The sequence below is a fragment of the Bactrocera neohumeralis genome, chromosome 2 (assembly GCF_024586455.1).
Source record: "Bactrocera neohumeralis isolate Rockhampton chromosome 2, APGP_CSIRO_Bneo_wtdbg2-racon-allhic-juicebox.fasta_v2, whole genome shotgun sequence".
NCBI lineage: Eukaryota > Metazoa > Arthropoda > Insecta > Diptera > Tephritidae > Bactrocera > Bactrocera neohumeralis.
In genome coordinates, this window is record NC_065919.1 from 57166952 (window position 1) to 57186969 (window position 20018).

The window sequence follows — 20018 nt, forward strand, 5'->3', positions numbered from 1 at the left end:
AATTTGCAACCCTGCAGAATGCAACTGACGTGTTCAAAAGGCGTCCGCGCGGCGTTGTTTGACAGAAGACGACTTCGTGGTAGCGGCCACAAAAACTTCACAAATTTGTAGAAAGAAATATTGTGTGGACAGAAAATTAAAGTTTATTTATATTATTTTAAGTTAGAAACACGTAAATCTGCAAAGACGTAAAAATGGGCTTGGGCGAGCTGTTGCAGTTTGATGAAATGCTCCGCGATTTTAACAGAATGAACAAACGACAGGTAAATTTACGTTTTTAACGTGGAAGGAGTAGGGTGCGGAGGGTTGCGTTGTGCGATTACACGTATGCACTTAACAATTGTATACAAAAAATGCATTTAATGTTAATTTTTCATTAATATTATTCCCCCGCTAATGTTTTTAGTCACTATACCAAATATTGAGCTTTGCGATGATTGTTTCATCGGCTTTGATGATCTGGAAGGGTCTAATGGTGGTAACTGGCAGCGAATCGCCAATTGTGGTGGTACTCAGTGGTAGTATGGAGCCGGCTTTCCATAGAGGAGATTTGCTATTCTTAACAAACTACAAGGAGGAACCAGTGCGTGTAGGAGAAATTGTTGTGTTCAAAGTGGAAGGGAGAGATATACCTATAGTACATCGTGTCGTTAAGCTGCATGAAAAGTGAGTGAGCATTTAGACAAGTTAATTGCACATTTAATTGTTCATTATGAAATGGAAAAATTATACTTTTAAATTATAGGGAAGATGGTTCAGTTAAATTCCTAACTAAAGGTGATAATAATAATGTGGACGATCGAGGTCTTTACGCTCCTGGACAACTGTGGTTGACGAAAAAAGATATTGTCGGTCGCGCCAGAGGGTTTCTTCCATATGTCGGAATAATAACTATATTTATGAATGAGTATCCAAAAGTGAAGGTAATATAATTTCTTCTATGTCACATTTGCTTCAATTTAAAATGATTATTATATTTTTTTAGTGGGCAATATTATCGATTTTAGCTATATTTGTGCTTTTACATCGCGAATAATATCCAGCCACAAATCACACAGTTAGATATAAGCAAAAAGGTATCTACCAGGCCACGTACGTAGCAGAGGGCCAACAGTTAAATTCGAAAACCGCAAACAGTCATTGCCATCGCAATCAAAATATCAATAACAACACCAAAATTGGCAATCGCAAGAGAATTGTTAAATTAAACAAGTGAATAAAAAGCTGCAAACATAAACAAAAGACCATTGTGTGGTTGTTGCAAAATAATGAAGTGGTTAGCGAAAATTCTTTTCACACAAGCAAAACAAAATAAAAAAGAATACATGGATTGTAAAATTATTTGGTTTGAGTACTTCCTCGGCTATGCCATTTCATTTGTCGCGCAACGAATTATTCCAACAGTACATCTCATATAAATGGTTTGTGCAAACCTTCTGTAACAAACGTAATAATACAAAGATATAAAAAAGCATTTTTAAATTATTATCTAAGCACATTAAATAAAATTTACGAAGAATTTAATAACGCCAACTTTTTTTTTGCTTAAAAAGCAGGCACGCTCATTGGGCAAAATTATAGCATATTTGCCAAAAGAAGTTGTGGTCATGTAATTTTTGGTTCAATTTAGTTGTTGTTTTATGCTGTGCATTTAAAAAATAAGTGAATGCATTTAGTTTGTATGCATTTGTTAAAGACTTTGGTTTCGCGCTTTGCTTTTGTTTAATTGATACGCAATATAAATATGTAAGTTCAATTAGCACATAAATAAAATTGGCATAGACTTCATTTCCCACGGTGATTTATTTATAAACGTACAAAAGACAATTTCTACTTGTATTTTTTGCACATTTGTCTGAATTCAAATTTGAAACTGAATAAAATTAAAAAAAAAAAATACATTTTCTATAATTAATTACTAATTGATTTGAGAAGGTTGCATGCCGAAATTTTTTGTACCAAATTCTTGTAAGCAGCTATCAGCTGACGGTTTTCAAAATAGTTGGTTAAGAAAACTATGTTGACGTTTTTCTACTTTTCTGTATTCTTTACTATATTCACAGTTTTAGAAACTACATAAGTATATGCATTACTATAGACTTTTTGCAATTGCATTGCGGTTTTTAATCAAAGCCACGTAGCTTTATAAATGCAAATGAGTGCAAGAGAGAAGAGATTATTTCCATTGCATTATTGAAACACATTGAAAAACCATATTACAGTTACAAGTCAACGCTAAATATTATTTTTTATTATTTCAACACATTTTTATAAAGTTACACAACTATTACAGCTTTATAACAAGTGCTTCTTGTATTCAACAACTTAAGGTTGGTTTTAAGGTTTTATTTATATTATTAATTTATATTAAACTACTTTCTTTCTTCAGCTTTGTTTAACAACTAAATATTTTGTGTCTATAGCGTCATAGACCAGCCTCTATCACCGTGTTATCGTTCACGTCTGCTCTGGAGTGCATTATTCGAGTTTGTGGCAGATTATACGAACGCCTGCTTCTTTATGTATATTTGTTTCAGGAACTGGAATGAAAAATCTTGGCGTTTTTATGCGTGGCGAATTTTTCCAACAAAATATTAGCCTTTATATATTTTGTGCTTGCAAAATTCACACACATGTATTTGCATATATTTTTGCATTAATTGCTAACGCGTTTCACTGCTTAGACATCGGTTGGTGCTTGCAATCTTTATATTTTTATGTTAACGCAGCTTTATTTCTTGAACATGGTTTCCATCAAATTTTCGCCGGGTTGATTTTTAGGGCGCGGCGATGGTGTTAGCGAGCGGGTATGCGGTGCAAGTTCATCCTTTTTATGCACTGCCGATGTGGCAGCACGACGTTGACGAATCCTTTCCTCCATAACGCTGGGCACCATGAAACAGTTGGACTCACGATAGATCGGCTTGCGACGATCGTTCCATGGGAACTCCCATTGGATGGGCGTGAAGTCGCGGCGCCATGGCTTGCCTGCAATTCAAGAAAATAATATTCGATTCAATACAATATTAAACACAAATCTAAGTTATGGTACTCACGTGGCTTGAACCAGAAGTGACAGGTCCAGTCTTCTTCGCCATCGTCGTCAACATCACTAAGGAACAGTTGGAAAAAAATTAAACACTCAGTTAAAAATGTACTGAATAATAGCTTACCCTCTCACATAGACCCGCACATAACGTCTATTTTTACGGAACAAATCCAATGCTTCATTAAAAGTTAGTTCCAACGCTGGCGTATTGTTAATTTGCGTGATCTCATCGCCAATGCGCATGCCGGCACTGCGTGCCATACCAGTTGGTGTCACATTGATAATGGTTAACGGTTCAAATTGATCGATCCCACCGGTTACCTCGATGCCCCAACGTGAATCGACGAAACTCATAATGCGACGATCGGTCTCGAGCGTGTACGTCATGCGGAGCTCATATTCGACATTATCGAAAGCGTCCGACTCGTACTTGGGTAGTCTGTTCCTTGGGTCGCGCATGCTTTAAAAGATAGTTGGTATTTTTTTAAATTTGGAACCATTTCTGTAAGTATTACGGTATATCTTTCTACCTGTTATTAGTTTTTCTTGTAAACGCGTTAAATGAAACTCAGCTTCTCAGCGATCCAACAATTCCACCACCACTACGACCGATTCTTCGTACGTTTAGTATTGCTTCTGGCACTTTTTGTCACTAGCGTCCAACACAGGCACGTCCTGACAACTGATCGACCAAAATTCAATTGCTCGCTGCATCGCCGAGTGGGTGGCATTTATAGTGAGCTGCAGCAGCAGTGATTTCACGGCCAATGAGTTTTTACTTAGTTTCAGGGTTAAGGGGTACAAGTTCGATTACACGTCATTAATTGCTTGCATTTTAGCGCTTTAGTTTTAGCGCAATTCGTTTTTTATTGCATTAAAAATAGCAATTCCGTGACCATGTGCTGAGGTTTGCCAAAAAAATTACAAACCACCAACAACAATATACTTGTAGTACAGATTAACTTTCGAGATAATTACCATACATTATGTGAGACATCTAACTTTGCATTAAGCATTGATGATCGGTAAGCGGTTAAAAGGTGGCTTCATTGTTCCCAAGCTTTTAAAATATATCCAGTATATTTAAGATATGTTTCTACTGTTTCGACTTTCCCTATTTGTCTTGTTATAGAGGCAGAAAACATTTCTGAAGTAACAACTTCTGAAGTAAGTACTGGTGCCGAGGTCACAGTCCTTGGCCGGATAAAAATATAGGTCTGTTCCGGTTACTTAGACCCGACTGCCGTCCCTTAGTCTCTACTGAGTAGCAGTGAACTTCAGAAACTTCGTCGAATTGCGCTTAAACAGCGTCAAGTGGACTCATGGTTGAACTTGTGGATCGGAGAAAGCAACTACTGCACGCAACATACCGACAGCTTTCTCAAACCGAATATTTTATGCAGGATATGACTCTGGCGGCTTTTTGAGTTGCCTATTATCTCAGCAAGCTGGCACACCGTTCTTCGTCGATCTGCCATCAAGAGATCGTGGATTTTTGTAACGTTATCCTGGTTGTCTACGCTGTTGTGTCCTATTGATTTGAGGTGTTTTTTTTGTGGCGGTCCCAAACTCGGCGCCCAACCCTGGGGAGCGATGATTCGCATTTTTCACTTTAGCTCGCCTTCAAACTGATGTTTTTGGCTACCCAGAGATACTTGGTCTAATACCGGAAGTCGTGAGCTGCTTGAGCCATATGTAAAAGAATCGTTTTTGGCCACTTCCAAGTGAATGGCGCTCAGAGAATTTTCCTCACTTACGTGAACTTCATCCTACTGGATCTAGTAGTGAACGAGGGCAAGATGAAATATCTCCTGTCATCAGACATACAATCGTCACATTCGCAACTTGCCTGTCACGTCATTGTTGACAGTCACAACTTCGAAATCTTAGATAATTTCGTCTATATTGTAACCAGCATTAATACCAATAACAACGTCAGAATAACTGATGGCAACAGGTGCAATTGAGAAGTAAAGTCCTCTCTCGATGAACAAAGATCAAACTCTGCAAGTCACTTATCAACTGCGTCTTGCTTTATGGTGCAGGGGCATGTACGATGACAGCATCTGAGGAGTCGGCGTTACGAGTTTTCGAATGCGGAAAATTTATGGTCCTTTGCGCATTGGCAACTGGGAATACCGCAGTTGATGAAACGATGAGCTGTACGAGATTTACGACGGCATTGTCATAGTTCAACGAATTAAAAGATAGCAGCAACGCTAGCTAGGTCAAGTCGTCCGAATGGATAAAAACACTCCAGATCCGGAGGAGGCAGAGGGAGACCTCCACACAGTTGAAAAGACCAATTATGAAAGGACCTGGCAACACTTGAAATCTCCGATTGGCGCCAAACAGCAAAATAGAAGAACCGCGTAAGCTCATAAAGAAGAAGATAGGTATTTACTAAAAAGGTCGCTATGATTCTGAAAAACGACGACGTTAGTGGTGATAAACATATTAAACTCTTCAAAAAAGTCTCCACTTCGCAATAGTAATCACTTTACTGGACGTGACGAATATTCTTCAGAAGTTGAGGGTTTTGGTACACATAAATAAGGTGAAAATCGGGTATTTGCAGAAATTGTCCTGAATACAGAGCCGATAAATTCCATTCTACTTTGGTCTTATAACTCAGAAAAGTACAGCTCAATAATACGCCGAATGCCAAACAGTCGGGAAGGCTTTGATTGTCAAGTTACAGTCTAAGCCCTTACGGTTTCTAATACTACAGTACTCCTGTAATTGATTTTGGGTTTCACTCCATATTGGTGGTCCCTCAAAAACTACCCTAAAATTTTCACTATGAATCTAAGTATGCATATATCTTATATACCTCACAGACCACATCTCAATTCCCATTATATTTCCTGGAACCTGTTTTTATGCGCTAAAGAAAAAGCCAAACTTGAAAATATTTTATACACGTTGCACAGTGTAGTATAGTTTTTTAACAGTTCTTCCCCACTACCAAAACATATATGTATATGTAAGTACAAATGTACTGAGTTGTATTTAATCTTAATGGGAGCGCCAATTCTTGAAGTAGCACTGCAACGAGATCACCAAAACAGAGAGCTGAAATGAGTACGTGCACTCAGAGTGCCGGCCAGTCCCAACCATCTCAACAAACAGTCACCATTCAAGCACTACCCGATCCACGCCTGCGACGTCTTCTTGTCAGTAGTATTTTTGTCGCAGTAACGTTCGGACAGACAATTTAACTGCATTGTAATCGTAAGTGCTAAGTCAATTTGTCTCAGTGATTAGAATAGCAATAATTTATTTGCAAGGTGTTGCAGAAATATATACATATGTATGTATTTGCAAGTGCGAATTTTTTTATACATATGTATGTAAATATATGCAGTATGTATGAGCTCATGTGTATAAATATGTGCTAAGATAAACAAAACTGAGGATCTAATAAAAATGGTTGCGAACAGAAAATCGTTTAATGAATGACAGAAATTACTCATAAATATATACATATGTGTATGTATGAATGTATGTATATGTGCTTGTGTTTGTGCGAATTAAATAAGTTTACTGTAAAATTATTAAAAATTAAATGCAAATGTTAGAAACCAGTCAGAAAATATATGACAACAACAATTAACTTGTCATGTAAACAGTTACCGCCTTTTGTACATTTTTGCATGTGTGTATAGTATGTGCGAATAAGTATGCATTGCTGTTGTTTATTCTATTACTCTAGTCTCCATTTGGCCTACTTGCGTTTGGCGCATTGGAATGCATGTGTAATTACTCAATTCCTGGCAGATCACATCATCGCGCGGGCGTTAGACTCGGTCGCCCGCCCACCTACGCTACCTGTTGGTCGCTTCCAATCGGCTTATTGGCCTATCAAAGTCGTCTCGATTAGGCACACAAACACTTGTCACTCGAGAATTTTAATTTGTTTTGATATTTTATGTAGCAAAATATTTTCCAATAAGAAATTAGCACAAACAAAAACAAAAAAAGTCGAATGATTAGTTATTCCAGACATGGTCGGGGGCCAAAGCGTATTTGGCGATCTGTTGCGTGAGCATTGCGATGACTGCGAAAGGTCGCACTGCGCTGGCCAAATTCAACAATTCCAGGTTTGGAAATCATTGTTTTCGTGTTGTTTACTGTTTTAAAATCTGTTTATACGTCACTATGTATATGTACATGTGTATATAGTACAATGTTTTTACGCAAATGGAAATGTATTAAAAACAAGTAAACACGCGCTAATTGGCTTTCTTTGAGGTCATAAATTGTGAAAAAATATTTGTTATATTACTTAAGTAAATATAAACACTAACTAGTAAGGAAGAGCTAAGTTCGGTTGCAACTGAACATTTTATACTCTTGCAACTCAAAAAAAAAAAATCAGATCCAAAGAAATACCGTAAGGTGCAAAACGTCAGCTAGAGGTTGGGAATCCAAGGAATTTCATACATATACGTATACTATACTTAACTTATACACTGACCGACATATTGCACATAAGGTTCGTTAGAAAAACGAAAAATGCTCGCTGGGTTTCATTAAGGTATCCCACATACCATCACCAATCATATGAAGTAAAGTCAGCCGGATGTTCGAAAATCCTGATATTAGTTATATAGGGGCTAGACCAAGTTTTCACCCGATTTCATCCATTTTGGGCGCAAAGATGCATTGTAATTACTTAAACATGAATTGAGATACCGGTTCCAAAATCTTTGCATTAGGTATATGGGAGCTAAGGGAAGTATTGACCTGATACAACCCATTTTTGACACATAGACATACGCTTGCCAGGAAAGGTATATGGGAGCTAAGGGAAGTATTGACCTGATACAACCCATTTTTGACACATAGACCTACGATTGCCAGGAAAGGTTTATCCCGGAATTTCAATTACATATCTCACCGATATTTTCGGTAAAAAGTCAATTATAGGTGCTGGGATCGAAATATTCGGTACCTAGGGGCTTGAACAGTCAATTATAGGCACTGGGAACCAAATATTCGGTACCTAGGGGCTTGAACAGTTTTGGTTGGATTTAGAACATTTTTGTTCATAAGGTGGCATATTTAAAGGCATTATACGTTTTATCGCGTTGTATTTATTTTATCTTGATTTGTGCACAGAAAAGAGAAAGTTCCAAATATAATCTAAAATTTTGTTATTTGGGAAGAAGGCGTGATTGTAGTCCGATTTCACCCATTTTCGCAGTTTTACGTAGGAATGTGAGAATTTGATTAAAATCTGCCGGGCGTGCTCCGAGATATGTATGTGATTTAACCTAAAAGTGGGCAACGCTCATCGTCCAATTTTTACTCCGGCTCCTATAAAGCACTCTCTAACCAATGAAATTGTATGTCTCTACTTAGTTATTGATTAATCGTATTTTCAGTAGATTTTAATAGTATCGTTATATGGGGAGGATGGGTTTATCTTCCGTTTTCATCTACTTTTACAGTGTCGGTAGGTGTGATTAGAGATTCGTCCTGACCGAGTTTGGTTATGGTAGGTTAAATGGTTTAGGAGATATGTACATTAAACCAATTAGAGAGTTATGGTACTTTATAGTTATTTCCTTTATTATACACTATATCTATTTCGTTTAGTTTTAGGTGATGCAGTAAACCGTTAGGTGAACAAAACTATTATACTCTGTAACGGTAAGCCCAAGAAACGTGCTATTGCGACGGAGTCAGAATTTAGTGAGAGGAGTGTTGGTTGAGTGGGGTTTGCTGAACATGCAAAGATGTGGTTAGAGTTATGCGGATTATGGATAAAGAGGAGCTTAACCTGCTTCAATATCCAGAATGAAGTTGCGCAAGGGTCACTCTAGATTCCCGTAATGCCTACAATCTTAGGGATGTTGACAGTCGGAATTTTAACGTCATCCCTTCCTCTAGTTCGAGAATATAATCGCAATGGTTTTAGTGTGGAAAAAAGCCAAGCTTAGAGAAAAAGATGCCATAGATTCCATTGCTCGATGTCAATATCATACAATCACCAGCGTACGATGTAATAAAAAATCTTTCTGGTGTTTGAGGGAGTATTGACATATAGAAGTTAAATAGTAACGAAGTCCTCTACTCTGCAGAAACCTCATTTTAGTCGTTTTCAATTAAGAATTATGACCACGAAACAGTAAGGCTGGTTGCAGACCGCTCAGGTAGTTCAGCCTTGGCGGGAGCGTGGATTGTTCTAACATACTTGTTAGTATTGAATGATTGCCTATGTCAAAAGCATTTGACAAGGCTAGAAAGATCGTGCTCTCACAGGTTGGCTTTTGATTTAAGCAATGAAATATTCAGGGCGTAAAGCCTATTCACGTTTCAGTGGTAGGATCACTCTTCCGACTTTCCACATATCGGGTATTTAAAGAGCGGTCAGCGTCTTGTTATACGAGTAAGCCTCGACTCGGATATCATCGTTGACTTCAGCGAATTTAGCCTGTTACGAACTCGATTAATTTCGGAGCAGTAGCCGTTAAATTGTTGACTAGTTTTGACGTCATATTCAGAGTAGAGTAGAGTCCGCAAAACACTTCTGTAAATTTCAAGCAATTCATTGTTTTCTATCGTAAAAATCGCCAGACAAACTTATCGTGTCATAAACAAATCACTGCAAAATACATATTAATTGACATGTGGAGTTCAAACCTCGTACAAACATAAAAAAAAGTTGTATCAATCTGATAAAATCCATTCGATTTGGGCATGTAGTAGATAGTTTATATGCACCAGTCTGGGTTAAATTTGATGACATAGTATATTTCAAATTTAAATCAAATAAAGAGATTTTGGAGGGTTAGATTTGAAAATAAATATTAAATATTTTAGATGCACCCTAATAGACATATACAAATCTATACACAACCATAAATATTCCTTCCCTGTGCTGACTGTTTAGGCGGACTTATGTTTGCTAAATATTTCTGATAATATCTAAAGGCTTTGTTGTTGTTCTTTTTCTTATATTTGATAAATATATGCATAAAAATATTTTTGGAATTTTTTATTTTTTTTATAGTTCAAATATTTTCATAAGTCTCGCGGAAACTCATGCGTAAACTTCTTAAATTACTTTTATCTTATCATTGTGTTAACAACTAATGCCATAAGACATGGAATTTAGTGACTCAATTAAATGGAGGTGAAATGTCATAATTATACATACTTACATACCATATGTACATATGTATGTGTATTAGCAAACATTGTTGCCTTATCGGCACTTTGAAGCAAAACACAAAAAAAAAGTTTAATAAAACTGCCGCCACAACATTTTTAAATATTTGTACAGGTGTCTACATATGTAAATATGTACATATACACCATATGTATATTAATGTTAAGATATTAAAAAAATACCGTTATTTATCGAAAGTCCAATTTAAACTATTTAGAATTTTGATAACTAAAATATAAAAAGAAATCACTTAATCATTTTCATGAATTCCGTTGTAAATATGAACATGCGCAATAAATATAAAATATATACATATATGTACTTGTATATATATACATAGTACTTAGGTACGTATGTACATATCTAAAAATCACAATGCAAATGTTATACGATACTCTTGTTGTTTTTATCTTCTTCTATAGAACTTGTTTGCTGCATTTGCACGTCAGTAGTCTTCACCTTAACCTAGGACAACAACACACTCAGCCACTGTGACCGCGGAGCGCGTGAGAGCATAAAACTCGTACTCCTCTACTACAACAAAAACAACAGCACAAACTTCAATCGCACTCAATACTAGCTTTTGAAAGCGCAACCACTGTAAAACAATATGGGAAATCCACTTTGGTTTATCTTTTGGTTTTTGGTCTTCTGGTTCATCTCATTCTTTGTGGCTTTCTTGGCTGCGTTCCTATACATAATATGCTATGTGTTGGAAGTGCTGTTTAGTGGGTTATCGGTGAGTATTAATGCATATATAATATAATTCTAACCACAAGTGGAAATACATAGGTATAAAGCATGTTGGGGGATTGCTCATTCTGAACAGGTCATTTGAAAAGTTCCCGGCCTACCATAGTAAAACACTTTGTTTTGGCAAACCAAACAATGTTTTTCGATACCATTTTTGTAGGACGATTTGTTCTTTGCTTCAAAATAGGCCTCGGTTCCGGCAATCATCTCTTAATTCGACGAAAAGTTCTTTACAGTGAGCATTCTTTTGTGAGCTGAGAACAGGAAGTAGTCGCTGGGAGCCATATCTGGAGAATACGGTGGATGCGGCAGCAATTCGTAGTCCAATTCTTGAATTTTTGACATCGATTTCACTGAGTTGTGAGACGTTGCATTGCTTGGTGAAACAGCACTATCTTTTTCTTGGAATGTGAGCGTTTTTCGACTATTTTGTCCTTCAAACGGTGCAATATTGCTATATAACTGCCGCAGTTGATAGTCTTTCCTTTTCAAGGTTGTCAATAAAAATGATTTCATGCGTATCTCAAAATTCAGATGCATAACGTTTTCCCTAACAGTCGACTGTTGCTTTTTCCACGTCTGGGATCGTGTTCATCGCAAATTTTCACTCGGATGACTGATTGATTGTACTTCGGTGAAAATGATGGTTTCATCCATTTTGTTTAAATCGACAAAACTTGGGTTCATTACGTTTGAACATCTCAAAAAATACGAATCAATACGAATCATCAACTTTTTATCGTTTTTTTCACAATAACAAAAGTTGCTTCACTAAAAATTATATAATTCGCAAATCTTGATCGATTTCAGCTGTCAAATTTAGCAAACCACTTTTCAAATCGGTTGATTTCCTTTTAATAGTTCAAATATTGTTGTTTAATCCAAACCTTGGCTTCAACTATTTTCTCTTCAAAAAGCACGAATCGATACGCGAAATTCCTTTCTGAGAAGCCGAAAGTATGCTTCCCTGACGAAATGCAAGGCATATGGTTTAGTCAACTTCAGTAGACGGCATAACCTTCGCTTGTCGATGTCTGTTAAGTTTCTATATATGTATGTATTATTTTTGGGTTACTCTCTGGCACCCATACTTATCTGTTTATATTTTTCTTTCGAAACATTCCCCAGGTCATAAAGGTCTGATCACTTTATTGTCACGGTAGATATATTCAAGATATCTTTATCAGAGAAAATACGAGTGAGCCGTATACCGTGATCACAGATGTTGTTTTATCAGCTTGAAGTAATTGATTTCTATTATAACTAGGCCCTATTCCTTTTGCCGTTATGGCCAACCAGCATATAAAATTGTTTCTTGTCTTTTGTAGATATTGTAGCAATTATCTAATCCTCGTTTGGGTGGTATGATTCGGGTTGGTTGTGATCGAAGTCATCTAACGGTAGGCCCAAGAAATGTGTTGTTTCGACGGGGTCGGAACATAGGGAGAAGGGTGTTATATGCGTAGTTCGCGGGGCATGCAAAGAGGTAGTTAAAGTCATGCGGGGACTCATTGCACACTTGCCATATATTATATTTGGTATGTCGGTGTTGATTCATGATTAGTAGTATTACAGTATCCAGAAGGAAGTTGCGCGTTCTGGACCTGTTTTGGATCGGCAAGTTTTAGCTTCCTATTTTCTTCCTACAAGATTGCTTGCTAAAATCAGCTTAGGTTTGCTGAAAAGATATAATACCGTACACACCTTCATTATTCCAGTATTAATGGAATAAAAATCATATACCATAACTATCCATAGTCGTTTTAAAAAAATCAGTTCTTCCAAGTGCTCTTTATTCAAGCACGAATGATGTTACAGTTGACGACAAAGTGAAAGAGTAATCATAGATTCCACTTGCCGTTCCAGCTGATTATTTAAAATGGAAAACCAAAATAATCTAATCTTGGTTGTTTGTCCGAATACTGTAGTGATATTTAAAAATCCAAATTTTTTCAGAAAATTTATGATTGTATTTTAATAGAGAATAAGGATCCCGTTGGTGATATTGCTGCAAAGTATTATCTTTTATCCAAAATGAAAATGATTTGAGTTTTTTCAGACCTTTGGTATTCCTTTATAACTTGGTGTTACACACGCGTTTATTTTAGAGCCCTTGGAATCTAATATGAGAATTCGTGGGTTTTGTATGGAGCAAAAGATTTACTTTTCATTGTTTTTTTTTTTCAAACAACTCCAACATCCAGTGATATTCATCTGAAGATAAATATATTACATCAAAACAATTTAGACTAATGTCTTTGTGCTATAGATGCTCGCATATTAAGAATGTAAATAATATTTGTGAGTCAGTGATCTGATAGAAGTAAGACATTAAATGTCGCATGACATCACTTTGACGCAGTCATTCTCAGTCTTTTAATAAAGCAGTTTGCATTTAATGGCGCATTCATTACGCATCACGTCACGAGGCCAGTCTGTTCTATATAAGACAAACATATATCAATATGAATCTATGACTTATCCAATCACTGTGGCACTCGTAACGCATGTGCGAAACACTTTCAGTGATAAGGGACTGAATCACGATAGTTCTTCCCTTTTGCATTTTTTTCATATTCATATTTATTTCTTAACTTAGTTTCGATGATAAGTTTAAATGCGCTCAAAACTGTTTTAGTTTGAACAATGAGGAAGATAAGAAATAATCACGTATTGCTCGCTTATCAATTATAGTCATAAACCATAGTGCACATCTATAAATGAAGAACGCTCTTGAGCTGTGAACAGGGGCTTTTAATTGATGATAAAGTTCGTATATTTTTATACTCTCGCAACACGTTGTCAAGAGGGTACGGAAGGGCTTTATAGGAGACAAGCAAATTCAATAGATAACATTGTCATGATAATCTTTTATTACCTCAACTTTAGAATGACCAATAGCTGTCTTTTTACTAAAAATATCGGAAAATTTGTGAAGTCTAGTATGAAAATGCGGAGGTAATACTTTTATGATGACAGCATGCTCTTGTGTTAAAAATGGGTAAAAATCGTGTCAATAGTTTCACTTGTCTGACTCTATACCTTATACTATACTGGCCAATATGTAAACAATCTTAGTCAATCCGTTTACGGATTTATATTAAATTTTGTCAGTATGTTCAGTAAGGTTTGCCATTACATCGTGTCACTTTTCATTTTCGTTAATGCTCGGAAATTATTCAAGATTATTTCGCAAATACACGATTTCCGGCTTTTTTCATCGAAAAATCATTTTCTATGACCGCTGGCGGCTAGCGGTTTTAGTGATATCTTAGACATGAAGCAATACGTAGTAATGAAACTTAGGGAGTCTCTGGCCCAAAATATAAGTTTTTGTAACACCTGAAAGTGTTGCCCTGGCTTTGGGTCTTGAAAATTGCAAGTGTATTGTTCGGTTACACCCCAATTTAGCCTTTCCTTACTTTTTACAATTATTATACTAATTTTTTGAATCGGGTCAATATTTCACCGAGCCTCCATATATAGTACATAATGTAAAGATTTTCGAACTTCCAGTCGACTTTATGGTGAATATATCGGCAAATATTCGAGTTATCTCAATAAAAATTACAAAACATGTTTTACTCATTTCATCTTTGTGCCTGAAATAGATACAATTGCGCGAAAACTTGACCCATATAATTATTACCAGGAATTTCGAACATGAGACTGACTTTACTCCATGTGATTGGTGATTGTATGCTAGGCATTTTTATGAAACCCAGGAAATAAAAAATGTTTCCTGTATATGACATGATAATAAACCACGCATAATGGTTTCGTTTTTCTAACAAAATTTATGCCGCATATGTCTGTCAGTGAGTTATATATGTATATATAGTATATAGTATGTACATATTCAGGTATATATTAATTTACACCTTTAGGTATTTCCCTGACTTTGATTCCTGCAAGTTGCAAGAGATAAAATGTTCGGTTGCAGCCGAACTTAGCCCTTTCTTACTTATTATAATATTATTAAATTATATTGTAAATCTTTATCTTTGCACAGTGTCTGCATTATTTATTGAATTATTCAATTTAAATTCTTTTTCAGGGTCTCAACAACCTTTTGTTGAAAGGCATACAATTCCCGCACTACTGCGCTGTGGGTATGATGGAATGCAAGTCGCCGTTATAAATGTTGGTCTAAAGTAAAATAGTACTTGTTTCTTTTGTTATTCTTGTATTGTTAGTGTCTACATACATATATGTAAATATTTAAGCTTTACAGTTAAATTGTGGGATGAATTTGTATTGTGCAAACCGTATATGAGGCAATTTAACTATTTACATTAAATATATTTTTCTACTCAGTCTAAAATAATTTATTGTAATAAAAATGCGCTAAAATGAAATTTATTCAATATTGAGTTCATGCTTTATTAAAGAAAGTTCTGTATGTGGTGAAAAAAGGTCATACAAAAAGAAAAGTATCGAAATATTAGGAGATTGTTAAAATCGGCTCATTGTGTTGCCTAAAACTCATAAGTATTGATCAATAAGGTTCTCATAAGTCGACAAAATGATTGGACCAACTTTCTTTTCCAATGCTGAACATGTACACAAGAGATGCTCCATTTTTTTACGGTGCCTTGCTTTTGACTTTTCTGGCAGGCTTCTTGATCTGTCAGCCCCATTCTGCAGGCATGTGCGGGCATCAGCGAGTACTAGTGAGGAAAGGACGTGTGCAAAATTTCAGATGATCAGATCTCAGAAATTGATGGACTAGTTGGCGTATATACGGACAGACGGTGGGGCAAACAGATGTGGTGGTGTTTATTTTTATATTTACTTACCCGGCCAAGGGCTGTTATTTTAGAGATCTAAGAAAAAAATAACTCATATGCAACACTTAACTGTTTTACACATTCTATTTTTTGATATTTCAATTCATTCTGAAGAGTGTCAGACAATATTTTTTTTATTTTGCATTTTACCTTTAAAAACTTAATTTTTTTGAGAAATAATTTTCTGTCGTCAAGCGAAATTTAGTTTTTTGTGACCTCGGCAGAGTAGTTTTCTTTGAAAAGCACCAACCGCGTTATGAAGAACCCGCTCTGGTTTATTTTCTGGCTATTAGTTTTACTTCTTTTCGCATTTTTTGTGGCTTTCTTCGCATCATTCTTTTACATATTGTTCTATATGTTTGAGGCATGCTGTGGATGCTGGAATGTAAGTAAAATGGTTATATTATGAATTAAAGGGAATAATTGTATTGGCAGAAAGAAAAGGTTCTAAAACCCTCAAATCATAAATATATATGTGTGGAAACGCATTTGACATTTTGTAATCTCATATGGAAGCAAATTTTTGATCCATATTTAAGAATTATGTCATATGTACATATTTACTAAGTTTTCTCGTTTTATTGAATCTCACACGAGATAAATTGTAATCAAATATTTTCAGGGCATAAACAATTTTCTTCTGAAATGCGTACAATTTCCACATTATTGCGCCGAAGCCATGCTTGAATGCAGATCTCCATGCTAAAGACTGACATTTTATAGTAAATGCTTATACAAATGTAAATCTATACATATTTATAATATATATATATTATATGGAAAACTTATAAATAAAAAAGCTTAAAAACGTGATATAACGAGATATACTAGTTTTGATATACTTTTGAAAACCAGAAACCCAAGAGTGTACGATGTCGAGTAGTCAATCTATTTGTATGTTTTCAAAACAAAAGGAACAACGTGAATCACACAAAGCAATAGACAAAGGTGTTTCCCATTACTTTGGTGTTTTTGTTACTGATCGTCAAGACAGTTTCAAAAAACAAGTTAGAACTAATCAAGAGAAGACTTTGCCTTTCAGCTGGTATGTATAGAGTAATATAGTAATATACGAGGCAAGTCGGGGGTCTTGCGAGTTTTAAGTTGAAAGCAGAAGGTGATTTATTATATCATATTTGTACTCGTTTATTACGAGAGGCGTTGGTAAAAGAGCCTACTAAGTGGAGGTACTTTTTTCAATAGATTTTTTTTTGACAGATCACGCTTGAGTCGTGTAAAGCTATCATGTTGTTTTTGTTCAGTATTGTTTGGAATTTCACCCTGAAAAGACTTACGCCTGATCAACGTTCACAAATCGTTCTACTTTAATATGAAAATCATATATTATTATGCTTCGACTTGGCGCATTTACGTCGAGATCTAAAATTGAAAGCGTACAAAATAGACATTGTGCAAGAACTTAAGCCGTCCGATCTTCCCAAGCGACATCGCTTCGTTCTATGGGCTTTTGAAAAGTTTCAAGAATATCCAACGTTTTTGAGCCAAATTTTGTTCAGCGATGAGGCCTATTTCGGGCTCAATGGGTAAGTAAACAAGCGCAATTGCCGCATTTGGGACGAAGAACAACCTGGAAAGATTCAAGAACTGCCATTTTATTCAGAAAAAACAAAAGCGATATCGCGTCCGTTATCGCCTCATGAAAACCGACTATGGTATTTGGTGCCTAAAATTGAAGCTTGTGATCTCGGCGACATTTATTTTAAACAAAACGGCTTCCCATATATCGCATCAATCAATGAATTTATTGAAAGAACACTTCAGTGAGCAGATTATTTCATGTTTTGGGCCGGTCGATTGGCCACCAAGAACGTGTGATATTACGCCGTTAGCCTTTTTCCTGTGGATTAGTAAAGTCTTAGTCGCCAATTCCCAGTGGAAATGCTCGAACGAGTCATTGCCCCGCCTGCCCCTCCAGAACAAATTCATGATACACAAAACCACAAATATCGAAAAAAAAACAATGAGTATTACCTGGATTTTTAAGCGGCTTGGGCGTGTTTTTCCGATGATTGTTGACTTGTTTGCATGTCAACCTCATAAACCCATGTGTCAACGGCAGTTGTCCAAGGAGACCTGCTTACGGTACTATTTAAAAAAATCAGCTTTATCGGGACGAGTCGAACAAAGACGCGTATCATACCCAAAATATGTCCCAAAATCGTTCGAACGAAATTCGCTCCAGTTATCACTCAGAGATAAATTATACTCGAAAACTAGGATATAATTACTATCATGTTTTTTCCATATGTTCTATATATGGTTCTCCAAGCAATGACTTAAAATTTTTCCGATCAGGACACGAATTTTGGCATGCCAAAAGCCACCAATGTTTTGGGATAAATGCAACTCAGTCATTTTTAGATTCTTATATATGACCGTCGGTTATTGTACGGATCTTCTGCAAGAAATTGCTTTTTTCCTTCATTTTCTTCAGCGTTGTGTTGGAGATCGGTTGTAACACGAAAATTATTTATTGATTTTGTCTTTACTTTAGTTGAAATCGGTCGACTTGAGTCAACTACTCTATCTTTCTTGCAATTATCATTTGAGTTCTAAAAATGGTATTGATGATTTTTATTTTTCAGCAACAGCGCCACCTAGCGGATTACTTAAAATTGAACTATTCAAGTTGAAATCTTTTTAGAATTGTATTCGAGGTCTTCTCAAAAAAATTAACACAGAATTGATATATTGAAATTGTCAAACCGTAAAGTTTGCAGAGCATCAAAACCACGAGCAGTACTAAAGAAACAACGGTGACTAGATGTAAGTAACGGATAGCAGGTGGAAAAAATTATAAACAACGTAAGCTAATCGTAAAGCGCTGCAATATAAACAAAAAGCTAAAAGTTTGTACAAAAGCTCACAAAAAAGCACGACAAGCGGTGGAGAGAATAAATTTAAAAGATATTTTAGCATGAGCTGAGCATAACAGTAAATTTCTATAATAAACAAACATACACACGTTGTAAAACTGCTTTGATTCCTGAGATTACGAAATAACCAGCGAAAAGTATAGCAAAAACTGTTATACACACACCAATACCAATGCACATATGAATAGAGAGCGGACAGGGGGCTGTCAGGTGGTCATCTTGCAGCTGGCAGGTGGTTGGCGTTCGGCGGATGTGAGCAGACAAAAGAAAGCTTTAGCGGAAAAATTAATAACTTTTGCCGACCTGAGTATGCTCCCTGCCCGGGTGCAATTCAATCGTGAGTGTTCTCTCGACGCGGTTAGTGCTGAAGTTAGCGGGTCATCAGCGGAGTGTTAACTAAATATAAAAATAATAGATTAATAACTTTGAACGCTGAAATATCCTGTTACGTTGGAATGTAAAGAGTGGGAAATTTTCAAATAAATTATTTATAAAAACAAATTTATTCAATTAAATTTTAGAACGCGTAATTTTGTGCAATAAGGCAACTTAGTATGGACTGAACTTATCAAATTGAAGCGAGTGCATTAAACAACAGTTATAATTATGTAATTTGCAATTCGACTGTATAATGAATATTAACAAGTAGTGACATCTACCGAAACAGTTAATTTCTGACCATAAACCGAAGAATTAACTACTGTGAAAGCAAAGAAACAAGCAAGTAGCCAAAGCATGACAACTCGTGTGAAGTGAAAAATCTTTGTGCTGCACAAACATATGGCAAACTTTAAGAACAGCGAAAAAACATAGCATACTTTACGGCGTACGGCGCTGGAAACTCGGTTAAAGTGCCGAACTAGCGTCTCGTACGCGGCAGGCAAGCTTATAGGCCCACATTTGTACATATACATATGTGTATATCTGTGAGTGTGTGTGTATATATGTATGTATCTAACCGTTAACGCTGGCGCTTCTGTGTGTGCATGTAAACATTTCTTTTCATTTTCATTTTTCATCGTGTAGTTGTTTTTGCACTGTACGATAAAAAACAGCTGCAACGCGAAACAAACACACGCACCTAAGTAAATATAGACAGACCTGCGCTGCCTCCGGCTTGGTGTGATCGATTTTTCGCTCTCTCGCGTTCGCGCTTATTCACATTGGCCAAGTGTAGGTCCCCAAACCACAGTCGCTTTCTCATTTTAACGCTTCCATATCCGTTCGCCCTTTCACCGCAGCCGGAACAAACGGCCGGAGCAGTCTCCCAGCCAACTGAAATTGCTCTGTTCAGGATAACCTCACTTGTTTGTGCCCCAGTCGGGCCCATACAACTACTGACTAACTGT

At 36.3% G+C, this 20018-nt stretch overlaps 5 protein-coding genes and 1 long non-coding RNA gene across 9 annotated transcripts in view; 4 read left to right on the forward strand and 2 right to left on the reverse strand.

Moving 5' to 3' along the window:
- Nucleotides 1-20018, reverse strand: part of LOC126751778 (uridine phosphorylase 1) — a 453502-nt gene that overhangs the window by 20444 nt on the left and 413040 nt on the right. The gene's annotated exons all lie outside the window — the stretch shown is intronic.
- LOC126751784 (signal peptidase complex catalytic subunit SEC11A) lies at nt 42-1788 on the forward strand. Its single transcript, XM_050462321.1, has 4 exons — nt 42-263; nt 407-666; nt 746-923; nt 986-1788. Exons 1-4 carry the CDS (start codon nt 195-197, stop codon nt 1034-1036), a joined length of 558 nt encoding a protein of 185 aa, XP_050318278.1. The 5' UTR covers nt 42-194; the 3' UTR covers nt 1037-1788.
- On the reverse strand, nt 2217-3817 carry LOC126751782 (uncharacterized). Its single transcript, XM_050462319.1, has 4 exons — nt 3580-3817; nt 3174-3509; nt 3057-3112; nt 2217-2988 (listed from the first exon to the last, which is right to left on the reverse strand). The coding sequence occupies exons 2-4, from the start codon at nt 3506-3508 to the stop codon at nt 2732-2734; spliced, it is 648 nt and encodes a 215-aa protein (XP_050318276.1). The 5' UTR covers nt 3509; nt 3580-3817; the 3' UTR covers nt 2217-2731.
- Nucleotides 6116-10880, forward strand: LOC126751788 (uncharacterized). The gene is made up of 2 exons (XR_007665923.1): nt 6116-6283; nt 10652-10880. It is a non-coding gene; the product is annotated as an uncharacterized LOC126751788 (long non-coding RNA).
- On the forward strand, nt 15136-16550 carry LOC126751787 (uncharacterized). Its single transcript, XM_050462325.1, has 2 exons — nt 15136-16157; nt 16395-16550. The coding sequence occupies exons 1-2, from the start codon at nt 16029-16031 to the stop codon at nt 16476-16478; spliced, it is 213 nt and encodes a 70-aa protein (XP_050318282.1). The 5' UTR covers nt 15136-16028; the 3' UTR covers nt 16479-16550.
- The window catches only part of LOC126751772 (acetylcholinesterase), a 454065-nt gene continuing 453056 nt past the window's right edge, over nt 19010-20018 (forward strand). For 2 of the 4 annotated variants that reach the window (XM_050462295.1, XM_050462298.1), the window contains exon 1: nt 19010-19126. The gene's annotated coding sequence lies outside the window, so the exon portion shown is untranslated. Of the gene's footprint in view, nt 19134-19184; nt 19278-20018 lie in introns of those variants that run through there. The other 2 variants (XM_050462297.1, XM_050462299.1) reach the window with 2 other exon arrangements.